The sequence below is a fragment of the Podarcis vaucheri genome (genome assembly GCF_965113315.1).
Source record: "Podarcis vaucheri genome assembly, chromosome: 4".
Lineage (NCBI taxonomy): Eukaryota > Metazoa > Chordata > Lepidosauria > Squamata > Lacertidae > Podarcis > Podarcis vaucheri.
In genome coordinates, this window is record NC_138762.1 from 76,122,995 (window position 1) to 76,136,018 (window position 13,024).

A 13,024-nucleotide genomic window follows, 5' to 3' on the forward strand; every position below is an offset into this window, starting at 1 on the left:
GTGCTCACTGGAAGGACAGATCCTGAAGCTGAGGCTCCAATACTTTGGCCACCTCATGAGAAGAGAAGACTCCTTGGAAAAGACCCTGATGTTGGGAAAGATGGAGAGCACAAGGAGAAGGGGACGACAGAGGATGAGATGGTTGGACAGTGTTCTCAAAGCTACCAGCATGAGTTTAACTAAACTGCGGGAGGCAGTGGAAGACAGAAGTGCCTGGTGTGCTCTGGTCCTTGGGGTCATGAAGAGTCGGACACGACTAAACGACTAAACAACAACAACAACAGATGGACTTTAAATTTATCCTGAGTTCAAATTAGATGCAGGATAGGCAGAGCCTGATTTCAGAAATTCCAACAACATTATGGACTTTGCAGAGTAACCACCTATGTCCAGAGGGTGAAACTCATTTCTTTCTCATATTTGTACCTTGATTTTTGCCCAGCAGAATCTCCCACAAATGCAATAACCAACCAACCAATTTCAAAGCAAAATAAAAATAAAATTGGAGCAGCTTCAACTATATAAATGTATACATCCCTGGTTTACCCTATTCTCCACCAAGTTGTTCAGGGTGGTCTACATGGCAAGTATCTCATATTTGTTGGCACCCATCTGTCTTGAGAGACAATGGAGTGTGCCTCCAGGGGTGAAGTCAAACCACTATGTTAGCAGCACTGAAGTGACCTCCTTGGGCTCAAGCCAGGGCAGTGTGTATGGATGTCTTGGTTTGCCAAACAACAAGACTCCTCTCTTGACCTCCCTGATCTAATACTCTGTTCATCTATACCATACTGACCATAATATTCTGATACAGCAAGGATCATAATCAAAATTGCAGGGTGAGGAATCCAGTGGTACTGCTCTACTAAAATGCTTCTAACTTACACTTGTGCATTCCCACCTCTACACAAGCACAGGAGATGTGAAATTATGTTAGCCTGTGTTTACCCCAGCTAGTGCGAAAATAAGAAAAGAACTCCTGGTCTTGTAGCGACCCAAATTCCACACTCATTGAATCCTGGCAACATATGAGTGTTTGAATTGATTAGCCTTCACCCCCCCTATTTTCCCTCCCCTAATGGACACACACAGATGCCACCTTGATAAACAAAGCATCCCTCTCTCACACACACAGACACCAAATTCTTTGGGAGGAAACCCCAACCCTTCAATAGGCAAAGAAAACAGATTTTAATTAACCTTGATTCAAAGAAAATTACTTGAAGTCCTACAGAAATCAACAGAACAAGCCAGTAGCAAGTACGATTTCATTAATTTCAATTGCATTTAAGTATCAACATTTCTCTCTGGATCAGGGTCATTATTTAGAATTTGGTAGCTGCTGTTTCCCAATATAATTATTGGCATTAAAAGCTTTCCGTTGTGAGTAAGATTAAGCCAAACATTCCAACAGAGTTGAACATCACAGCAAAGAGCATTGTTACACGGAAGAAGAACTAACTCTAAGAAAGTGTAATTTAGCATAAACTAATTTGTTGTACCATCATGATATTCTGTATCTTAATAAAAAATAAGGAAGCAAAATTATTAGCACAACCCTACCGCAAAGTAACCCCCACCGTGACTAGGATTTACTCCCAGTGATAATTACTCCCAAATAAGTATGTACAAGACTACATCCCTAATTTCTTCTGAGTTCAGCTCCAAATGTCCTTTATGGCCAGAATCACTGCTAAAAACAGAATTAAATCATGTACACTGTAGACCAGCAGATTCATTCACATAATTTATTGCATAGCCTCCTGCAACTAAAGCTTTGCCTGTGCACCACAAACCATTAAGTGTTAGTTAACTGTGCATATGCACTCGACAGATAGCTCAGAGAGATATTCATTGTGTTATAAAATGCCACTGCCAAGTTCACTGGATGGGAACAAATGTGGTTTTAAGTACAAATGTATTTTTGCCTTGCCGATAAGAGTTATGCATTTAAAAAGTGCTTTAAAGAAACCCAAACATTATTGTTAAAGTGTGAACCTGTGCATGTCTACTTAGAAGTGAGACCCACCAATTTCAATTTGTCTTCCTCCCAGGCTAAGTGCGTAGAGGATAGTATCTTTAGTGCACTTATTTGTGAATTTCTAGAAGACTCACAACAAGGTAGCACACTTTACATTAAAGCAATCTACAATGCACTTAAATTCAAAACAACGAAAGCGCTCATAAACAAACTACAGTCTCACAAAGTTACAGCAGCAGAAGAATAAAAAGGATTCAGAAACCTCCAAAAGTCCAAGAGGGGGCCGAGTGTGAAAAATCTTTAGGAGTCGGGAATTACAAAGCCATGGAAAAATGGTCCCCGTCCTTCTAGTCAGCATCATGACTGCAGTATGATGAGCAATGAAGGCTAGTCTTCAAAGGTTAATGAGGCACTGCCTCACCAACCTCAATCTGCCCCCAGCCAACCCCCTGCCCCCAGCCTGCTTCTTACAACTTGTCCAGGAGGCAGTGCTAGCCACAAACTCCTTCCTCCTATCACATTGCCTTTTGGACACTCAACAGCGAGGAAGATGGAGAGATAATGAGAATTAGTTGGCTCCATTGATAGTAGTAAGGTAAAGGAGCCTGGATGGTTAAGTCCAACCAAAGGCAACCACGGGGTTGCAGTGCTCATCTCGCTTTTAGGCCAAGGGAGCCGGCATTTGTCCACAGACAGCTTTCCGGGTCATGACTAAACTGCTTTTGGCACAACGGAACACCGTGATGGAAACCAGAGTGCAGGGAAACACTATTTACCTTCCCACCGCAGTGCTACCTATTTATCTACTTGCAATGGTGTGCTTTCGAACTGCTAGGTTGGCAGGAGCTGGGACAGAGCAACGGGAGCTCACCCCATCATGGGGATTCAAACTGCTGACCTTCTGATCAGCAAGCCCAAGAGGCTCAGTGGTTTAGACCACAGCGCCACCCGTGTCAAAATTTATTGTAGGCTTTGGGTATACCTCCTGTTGGACTCCTTTGCCTTCCTCAGTACCGGTTCCAATGGCCACTACCTACCACGGATGGATGATGAGTCACACAACATCAGTTTCCATCTGTGTCACAGCCTCTTTATGGGGGAGCAGATGTTCCCTTACAATATCCTGGACTCCCCCAAACCTGGAGACAGTTCAGCAGTCAGCGCCTTGGTTGCAGTGAGTCCACCATGTTGACATGCAGACTTCCAAAAGATATCAGGTCAGTCTTTCAATGGCAAAACATATGACTGCAATTTATTTAGGTGCAATTACCCAGTAGTAAACCCTGCCAAGAGTAGCAGGACTTACTTCTGAGTAGACACAGGCATAGGAATGCAGCGTTAGTTTACATGGCCATGTTTTCTGCGGTCAGCATTGTTTCACCATTGCTTGCAACGTCGGGGCAAGCATATTTCCCAAAGATAAACGGAATATGCATCATTTTCAAGAGTGTTTTTTCTGTGGCAGACAGATCACAGCATGATACTGCTGATCATCAGCTCTCTCCTGCCTGCACCGTCCTGGCCTCCCTCAATAAAGGGACAAAGAATTGTCAGGAAAGCAGAACCAGATCAGAAAATACAGCGACAACAGCAACCATAACACTTCACCTCATCTCATGTTTTAGTAAAAATTAAGGGGATCAGATGCGCATGGCACGAGCAGCGATGCCAATAAAATCATTGACTGGAAGACACTTACCATATTTATTGATGACACGGGGCCAATGCTATTAACATAAATGTCAACATCAATGACAGTTGGTTTCACTGTGAAAGAAAGAAAGAAAAAAAGCAGCATTTAATAGTGCCCTGGAGACAACACAGGGCATCATGTTTAACATTTCTGTAATTATAGCCTTCCCATCTCAAATCTGTTTTGAAACAACAGCACAGCACAGACCATCTCCTCCCCCCTCCAAGAACTCTTCTAAAATCCTCTCTCTCTTTTTAAGCAACAGCTTGGGAATGAATTCACATTGTGTATACTCGGGCGTACAGGACTCTGTAGTCCTCCTTTCTTCCTCTCTGGAGCCACATTTGGAACTCCATAACTCAATGGAGGGGGCTCCTTTTGTGGGCTGGCCTCCTCACCATCAGCCAGTCCCTCAGTCCATCTGCAACTCCTCCTGCTCCCACCCTCTGGATGAAAGACCCTGAAAGTAACTCAGTCTGCCAAGGATCAGAAGAGACATTGTATCATGGAAAGCTTAGAGGATATACCAATCAGAAAGCTAAACATGAACTCTTTCAGAGGGTTGTTTGCTGTGTTGAAATGTTGTGACTATTTGTGGACTCTACGGTAATTTGTTTGCGTTGTAGAGTTTAAAATACCGTGCTACGTTGACTGATAGCTTGCTTTACTGAGCATAACTGGAAACTGTTTTGTGACCATTCGGTGGTGAAAAGCACTATGCAAATGTTGGAAGTAAAACAATAAAAGAACAATAATTGGATACTTCTGCCTCTGCCTAGACACAACTAAATCCAGTGCCACCTAGTGACTAAACTATATATAGTATCACTAGCCACACAGGCTGTGGATACAACAAACTTTTTCAGCAAGGGAGCAGTCCACTGTCCCTCAGACCTTGTGGGGGGCCGGGCTATTTTTTTTTTGGGGGGGTGGAATGAATGAATTTCTATGCCCCACAAATAACCCAGAGATGCATTTTAAATAAAAGCACACATTCTACTTATGTAAAAACATGCTGATTCCCAGACCATCCGCAGGCAGGATTTAGAAGGCGATTGGGCTGGATCTGGCTCCTGGGCCTTAGTTTGCCTACTCATGGAATACACCATACATTCAAAGTTCATTTAAAGCACACAAACAACCCAAGAATCTTGCAGACTGGAGTTTACCTCACACAGCTGTACAATTCCAAGCACCCTTAAAAAGTAAAGTTTCCAGGAAATTGGGGGATGGGGTGTTTTAAATGTGCGTTAAATGTAGAGTGCATATACAGAAATAGACTACCATGGACACCTCCACATAAGGGCTGAAACAGAATGCCCCCCCATTTTCCTACAGTATTTTGGGGCTGGGAAATGGGGTGGACACTTGGTCTATTTGTCCCTGTTTCATAAACCTGATGTGGTCTCTTATAGTAATGCCCCCTACTTTAGAAGTTACCGATTGGCTTCAGGGAGACTCCCAAGGTAATGCAGAGGCTGATTGAAAAAGGGCAGCCTTGTAGAAATAGCCCCACCAGCACTGCTTTATCTGGTGCAGTTTTTTGTTACCTGGAATCACCCTCCCCTCAGACAGCATGAGACCAGGGTTGCTGGGAGGTTGCCGTCACAGTAGGTATAATTCACCATTGAATCACAATAAAAAATTAGAATAGAATTTATTGCTGCACTAAAACATTATAATAACAAAGGGAGGGTTAAGTAAATATTGTGCCATGATATATATATATATATATATATATATATATATATATATATATAGTCATGAATTCTGCGAAATACTATTGATCAGTCTACTGATGATAATGACAGTGCAAGAAATGCCTTGATCCACTTGAATAATTTTGCTTGGTTGATGAAGCTTGGCAGCAGTACATGGCTTGTAAGATGCATTAGCATAGGTAAAGGTAAAGGACCCCTGGATGGTTAAGTCCAGTCAAAGGTGACTATGAGGTTACAGCGCTCATCTTGCTTTCAGGCCAAGGGAGCTGACGTTTGTCTGCAGACAGCTTTCTGGGTCATGTGGCCAGCATGACTAAACAGCTTCTGGGACAACGGAGGACCGTGATGAAATCCAGAGTGCACGGAAACACTGTTTACCTTCCCGCCACAGCAGTACCTATTTATCTCCTTGCACTGGCGTGCTTTTGAACTGCTAGGTTGGCAGGAGTTGGGACAGAGCAATGGGAGCTCACCCCATCGTGGAGATTCGACCCGCTAACCTTCTGATTGGCAAGCCCAAGAGGCTCAGTGGTTTAGACCACAGCGCCACCCATGTCCCTCTTGATTATGTAGAGTGGCTATGCAAGGAGTCTTCATGTTCAGAATGGGACATGCTCTGAATACAGTGGTGCCCCGCAAGACGAATGCCTCGCAAGACGGAAAACTTGCTAGATGAAAGAGTTTTCCGTTTTGGAGGTGCTTCACAAAACGAATTTCCTATGGGCTTGCTTCGCAAGATGACAATGTCTTGCGAGTTCCTGCTGGTTTTTTCCCTTTCCCCCCCTTTTTCTAAGCCGCTAAGCCGCTTATCAGCTGATCCGATCAGCAGATAAGCCGCTAAAAGCCGCTAAAAGCCGCTAAAAGCGCTAATAGCGCTAATCCTTCAATGGGCTTGCTTCGCAAGACGAAAAAACCGCTAGACGAAGAGAATCACAGAACGGATTCTTTTCATCTTGCGAGGCGCCACTGTACCAGCAACCAGGGACAAACAGGTTTTCTCTCTCTTGCCCTGCTTGTGAGCTTCCTTGGCTAGCTATGGGGGGGGGGGATGCTATGTGAACTGTGGGTCTGATTCAGCATGGCAATTCTTGCATTCCTCATTTGTACCTGTGATGATGTACACACATCCCAAGATGCTTGAATAAACCTTGCGTAGTTCAAAATACTAATGATCTTGCAGGCACATAAAACATAAATGAGGGGGGGAAAGCTTTTAAATATTTCTGTTTGTAAATCCCATTGGTTAGATTTACATGACTAGCATTAATTACGGCAGTGAATGAAATGATTTCATGGGAACTGTACTAGTGAAATATAAAATCTCAAATGTGGGAAAGTGTTGGATTTCAACCGTGAAGACATGGGTTCAGATTCCTGTTTATTCATGTCACAGAGATCAGTGGGTAGCCTTGGGCAGGTTGCTATTTCTTAGCTTAACCTATCCCAGAGGGTTGCTGTGAGCATAAAATGGTGAGCTCCTGAGAGGCAGAAGAAACACAAATAGACCAGGGTTCACTTCGCTGCCAATTGGGTATGACGTTTCTCCCCCGTCTTCTGCAGTTTGAACTTATGCGTATTTCTAAAACTTGACATTGCCGGTCAGTTTAAAAAAATAGCAAGAAGAGAATGGAACCAAGAATCTGAAATATCCTTTAATTTATAATGATACAATACAGTGTAGAAATATTTTTCCGTGCAAGCCTTTTGGCCATCTAATTAAAAGTTAGAAATTTGAATTCAGACTAAATGTAGGGTGGACATGGATGAATTTCAGTCTTTCTGAAACTTTATGTAATTGCTGACAAGTCATATATTGGGGGGAAAGATGAGTAAAAACTAACTGAAGGGTTTTAAAATAATAATAATCCAGTAGCTGGATTCAAGTTGTTCTCATCTGTAGAGTTGAATAAAGACTGTTCTGCGACAATTTGGGAGAGTTAATTAAATCCAGAAACTCACGCTGAACCCAAAGAATAGCCTCAGATGAACTGAAGCCCTGGCTTCAGCAATCAAAAACGGAAAACGGAACAAATACGACTGATTAATCAATGTAACCCTGATTGTAACGCAACTGAAAACAAATGACAATCTTCCTGCTGCTCCTCTTAAGAGGAGAAGTTGCAAAATGAAATAATTGAGGGACCTCTAGAAATCCATAATAGGTGTACCGTAATTTTAAGAAGTATTGCATGGACCGGGGGGAAAGCAGAGGGCAGAACAAAGTAGGCAGATCACAATCAAAGTGTCTGTGAATCTCCGAATCCGTTCCTCTTGAACTGGGGCAGTGTGAACTTTATGACACCTGTTGTGTTGTCAAGAATTCAAACATCTTGAAGAACTTACAAGAGGATGCAAAAGAAGGCATGGCTCAATGGGCCCTGCTCTCTTCATGTGTTGAAAGTGGGAAGACAAGGCCCCTAGATTGAGTCCCTGGAGTTCTCGATCACTCTCCCAGAAGGGAAGGGGGAAATGGCTGTGCCTTCCTTCTCAACTTTGGATTGAGCCCCAGGGTTTGGAAGATGGAAAAGAGGCTAGAGGAAAACTGAAAAACATGGCATTTCCGCTTGAGAGCAGGGGTAGCCAATGTGGTGCTTTCCTGATGTTGCTGGACTTCAACTTCCATCATCTGTCCTGACCATTGGGCATGCTGGCTGCAACTGGTGCAAGCTGTAGTCCAACAGCTTCTGGAGGACACAGTGACTGATGGACTAAATGGCTTATGGACCAAAGGGAAGCCCATTGAGGCCCACAGGCCATAGGTTCCCTACCACTAATTTAGCCCCCTCCTTCTAACTTGGTGTCTACTGCTCTGCCCTCCCTTTTTTTTAGGTATCATCCTTTTCTCTTGATTCCTTGGAGGGAGTTGGACTAGATGGCCCCTGATATCCCTTCCAACTCTATGATTCTAAGCTCAGCACGTTGTTCCTGCCCGACCTATCTGCCCCAATTCTCTCTGCCTTCTGTGGATTTAACCAGAAGCTGTTGGACCAGTCTGAAAGCTGTTACTTGACATTTCTATTTCTGCAATAAACCATGCATTTGATTACACTTGGCACTGGCTCCTTGTCTCATTGCTAATCCTCCCTATTAGGAAGGTTTAGCTATGCAATTGTATACCATGGTTCTTGGTCCAGGACCCTTCTATACACATGCAATCAGTGAAACTTGTAGACGACAATACAAGGTAATACATGGTTTCCCTGGAACTTGCATATGTCACTGTAGAAGAAGAAGAGTTTGGATTCAATATCCCGCTTTATCACTACCCAAAGGAGTCTCAAAGCGGCAAACATTCTCCTTTCCCTTCCTCCCCCACAACAAACACTCTGTGAGGTGAGTGGGGCTGAGAGACTTCAAAGAAGTGTGACTAGCCCAAGGTCACCCAGCAGCTGCATGTGGAGGAGCAGAGACGCGAACCCGGTTCACCAGATTACGAGTCTATCGCTCTTAACCACTACACCACACTGGCTAGAACTATCTGCTTGCAGGTGGAATCTCCCTGCAGAGTCCTAGAGAGGTACCACAGTGGAAAATCAGTTTGATACATTCTTTAAACAAAAGAAAAGCCCTGCTAGATCAGAACAAAAAGCTATCTAGCCAAGCATCCTGCTTTTCCAGAGTTTCTACCCAGATGCCTGTGGGAAGGCCAGAGTCATGTCATATTGAAATGATCTAGAACCGGGTGGCTAACTTGTGGCACCAACACCCAGATGTTGCTGAACTACAACTCCCATCATTCCTGTCATTGACCATTCTTCCTAAGGCAGCTGGGAGTTGAATTCCAGCAACATCTAGGGGTTCGCCAGTTCTCCACCCCAATTAGAACTTCTACTCCTTCAATGTGCCAAACAAAGAGTATAGTGTGAGAAAGGTGAGCATGTAATCACTTCCCCACTTAAGGAAAATAGACATACAAAGGATTAGTTCTATCAAATGTTCCAGCTGGGCAGAGGTGGGGAACTTGTTGTCCACCAGATATTGTTAGCACCAACTCCCATCAGCCCTTGCCAATTTGGCAAGTGGTCATGAACAATGGGAGCTGCAGTCTAGCAACAACTGGAAGGTCATAGATTCCCCATCCATTCAGTTTGGCGACACAATAGAATAGTCAAAAATGCATATTTTTAAAGGCTTTATTTTAGTCATGGGTCTGGAGCCTTCTGTCATGAGACAGAGGTCATTCCTCACAGTCATATTGCCTGGTGGGCAGGTAGAAGAATGTTCATGCTAGCTCTTCTGAAATCTGTCAATCAAATTGTAAATGGATCTCTAGCTCTCCAGTGTTTCTTTGTCAGAGGGATCAGACAAAAATAGTTTGAAAGTGCTGTCAGCAACCATAACATTTACATGTTTATCATAGGTGGAAGAATGATTAAAGGATGTCAGCAGAGATATCAGCCTTCTCAAATCAACCTCTTTGAAACAGTTCTTAACGCAGGGTGGTTATTTTCCATGAAAGAAGGGGGGGGGGAGGAAATGTGTCCAAATTTCAACACTGCCAGGCTGACATCTGGTAGCACCAAATGACAAATGTTTAGAGCTGTCTAGTTGTTTGTCACATACGTTGTAATATCCAAGCATCCTGTTTCTAATTAAGAAGGCCATTGATGAAACTAATGAAAACATGAATAAAGGTTATCCTGGTTATTTGGAGAGCTGGCAAAATACATCTGACAATTTCCACTGAGCACAAATCTTGTAGCTGTAAATCAAGGGGATAAATTCTGCCTCTATGTGTGCCAGCACAAATCTACAGCAGCCTCCCTGGATTTGATAGTATTTCGCTTTCTTGTTTGAATTCTTTTGCACCGCATTTAATAGATTACATATCGAAAATGATTAAGACTTTGGCATATCTGTTCTGTTTAATGGAAAGCCCACAGGGGTAGAAAGATGCCTAATGGGTTTTTTTAAAGGGGAGATTTCATCTAAAATTGCAATATGATGATGCACATATTTGTGATCACCAAAGCACATAAAATAATAAACATAACCATTGGTCTCCACTGAGTGCCTTGGCCTGCTGAGTGCCTTACATCTCCCTGCATCCCCACCTTGGATGCTCTGTGGCCTGCATAAGAGGGGACAATTCAAAGGCCACATTGTGAATCAATGAATGACAGGGGGCTCATCGGAAAGCCTGTGGGGAAGAAGAAAGGGGTGGGGAGTCAACTGTGCAGTACTTCCAGGAGTTAGTAGAGTCACAATGGTGACGTGTTAGTTCTCAAAGGCACTGCTTTGGTGGGGGCAGGGGAGCCTTCACTTAGCAACAGAGTAGATGCTTTGCATGAAGGAGCGCTAAAGTTCAGTGGATGATGAAAAGAGATCTGCTGGAGATCTTAGGGCACTGGTGTCCGTCAGAGTACACAATACTGAGCTAGATGAGCCAATATTCTAACAGTATAAAGGTAAAGGGACCCCTGGCAGGTAAGTCCAGTCGCAAATGACTCTGGGGCTGTGGTGCTCATCTCACTTTACAGGCCAAGGGAGCTGGTGTTTGTCTGCTCCACAGACAGTTTTTCCAGGTAATGTGGCCAGTATGACTAAGCCGCTTCTGGCACAACGGAACAGCGACACCAGAGCAGCGCATGGAAACGCCGTTTACCTTCCCACCAGAGTGGTACCTATTTATCTACTTGCACTTTGGGGCATTCTTTCAAACTGCTAGGTTGGCAGGAGCTGGGACTGAGCAATGGGGGCTCACCCCGTCGTGGGGATTCAAACCACCAACCATTTGATCGGCAAGCCCAAGGCTCAGTGGCTTGGACCACAAATCCGACACTGGTCCCTTTAACAGTATAATGCACCCTAATATGCCATGTACAGAGGAGGGATAAATTTGATTCAGTTAGCATTTAAATGGGAACTTGCCAAGTTCACAATTTCTGGAACAAAGCATGAAGCAAAACACACAGCTCAGTTGGTAGAGCTTGGGACTCTTAATCTCAAGGCTGTGGGTTTGATCCCCATGTTGGACGAAAGGTTCCTGAATTGCATGGGGAAGGATTAGATCTTCTTCATGATCCCTTCCAATTCCATGATTCAATGATCCAAGCTATGATTCCATGATTCAAGCAAAACACAGTCATCCTTCAATATTCACACTTCTCTGAATTTTACAATGCAGTTCTCCAGCCAAGTAATATGTAAAAAAGTGCATATACTAATGGAAAGTGTGCATATAAATGGGGGGGAAACATACAGAAATGGATTCCATTTGGGAAATTGCTTTCCGAAAAAGTGCATTAAGAAGGGTGTGCAGAAGAGGAGGGGATGTTAGCTTCATAAGTGGGTGGAATAGGTGCAAGGAGGAAGATGTAGGAAGTTATGGGGATGATGGTGAAAACTGATGCAAAGAGGGGCTGCAGAACAGAAGAGAGAAGGGGCTGCAGAAATGGGATTGGGGAGTTGTGTGTTATGTGAGTGGCAGGGGGTTGAGTGGAGTGCGCGGGGATCCAGCCCCTAGTAAACAGATAAAAATGAATCTGATCTAGAAGAGAATCCCTGAAACAATTATATGATATTAAATGATAATAGTCATAGTAATAATAAATCATTGCTACCTCAAATTTCTTACTTAACTTAGTCATGACCCTTTTCAATCTGCTTTACCCTTCTTCTCAATGAAGCAGAAGCTTAATACAGTTTCTAATTATCTTTCCTTGGCAAAAAGAATCAAGGGTTTTATTCCATTCTTATTCTTTTTAAGCCTTTCTGCTTCCTTTGACAGTCACTCGTCCTGTTCTTCTTGCTTTAGCCCTGGTTCCTGGGGTCCTCTCCTGGATTGCATTCATTTTTATCTTCCTACTGAAATTTTAGACTTTCTGTTGACAGTTCTGTCTGCAAGGGCTTTTCAGAGTTTTGTCCTTTGGCTCCTTCTGTACACTCACTAATGGTCAGAGAATGTCCAGCACATGACCCACTTTGAGCCAGTTTTATGGCCTTGTGAAAGGTTATTTCTTCCTTCTTCAGACATTGCATTATTATACTTCAGGGGGTTGGGGGGGAGGGAGAGATGTTGGTACTTCAAATATCTTACTGGTGACGTATTTTGGTACAGCTGAAGAAAACCTGCTAGCTCCAATCTCAGTGGCACAGGAGCCCGACTTCTCGCAGATGAAAAGATATATCTAACTTGGGACATGATTCTCGTCTGAAGCGTAACATCATTAAGGCTGAGATTTTGGACTTGTCCCAAGATTAAATTATGGAAAACAATCTTTAATCACATTAGGGGCATGCCTGATTTAGATGTATCAAGGTCATCCTACTAGGATATCTAAAAGAAGCAATTCAAAAACCAGATGGAGAATTTATATTGGATTTATTAGCAGCAGCTAAATTGAACGTAATCCCCATATTGTAAAAGGATGCACTTTCTATTTCTATGCAGTTCTGTTGTTGTTGAAGAGGTGGAATATAGCAATACTGATGATGTGAAATTGACATACTATGTAAGAGTATGCATAAACACATTTACAGAGTAGATCTTTGGTGTGCAATAGAATGACAAACATGGCAATAAAGCTAAACCACATTATAATGCCTGTTATTTAAATTATAACAGTTTTATTTCAGATTTTAAACCAGAATCAGATGTAAACAATTAGTCTGATCCTGTTTACTCAG

The 13,024-nt window shown here is 43.1% G+C and overlaps 1 protein-coding gene across 2 annotated transcripts in view; it reads right to left on the reverse strand.

Moving 5' to 3' along the window:
* The window catches only part of GABRG3 (gamma-aminobutyric acid type A receptor subunit gamma3), a 294,933-nt gene that overhangs the window by 257,980 nt on the left and 23,929 nt on the right, over positions 1-13,024 (reverse strand). For both annotated transcript variants that reach the window (XM_082220126.1, XM_082220125.1), the window contains exon 3: positions 3,681-3,748. In XM_082220126.1, coding sequence (XP_082076252.1) covers positions 3,681-3,748 — 68 coding nt within the window. The remainder of the gene's footprint in view (positions 1-3,680; positions 3,749-13,024) is intronic.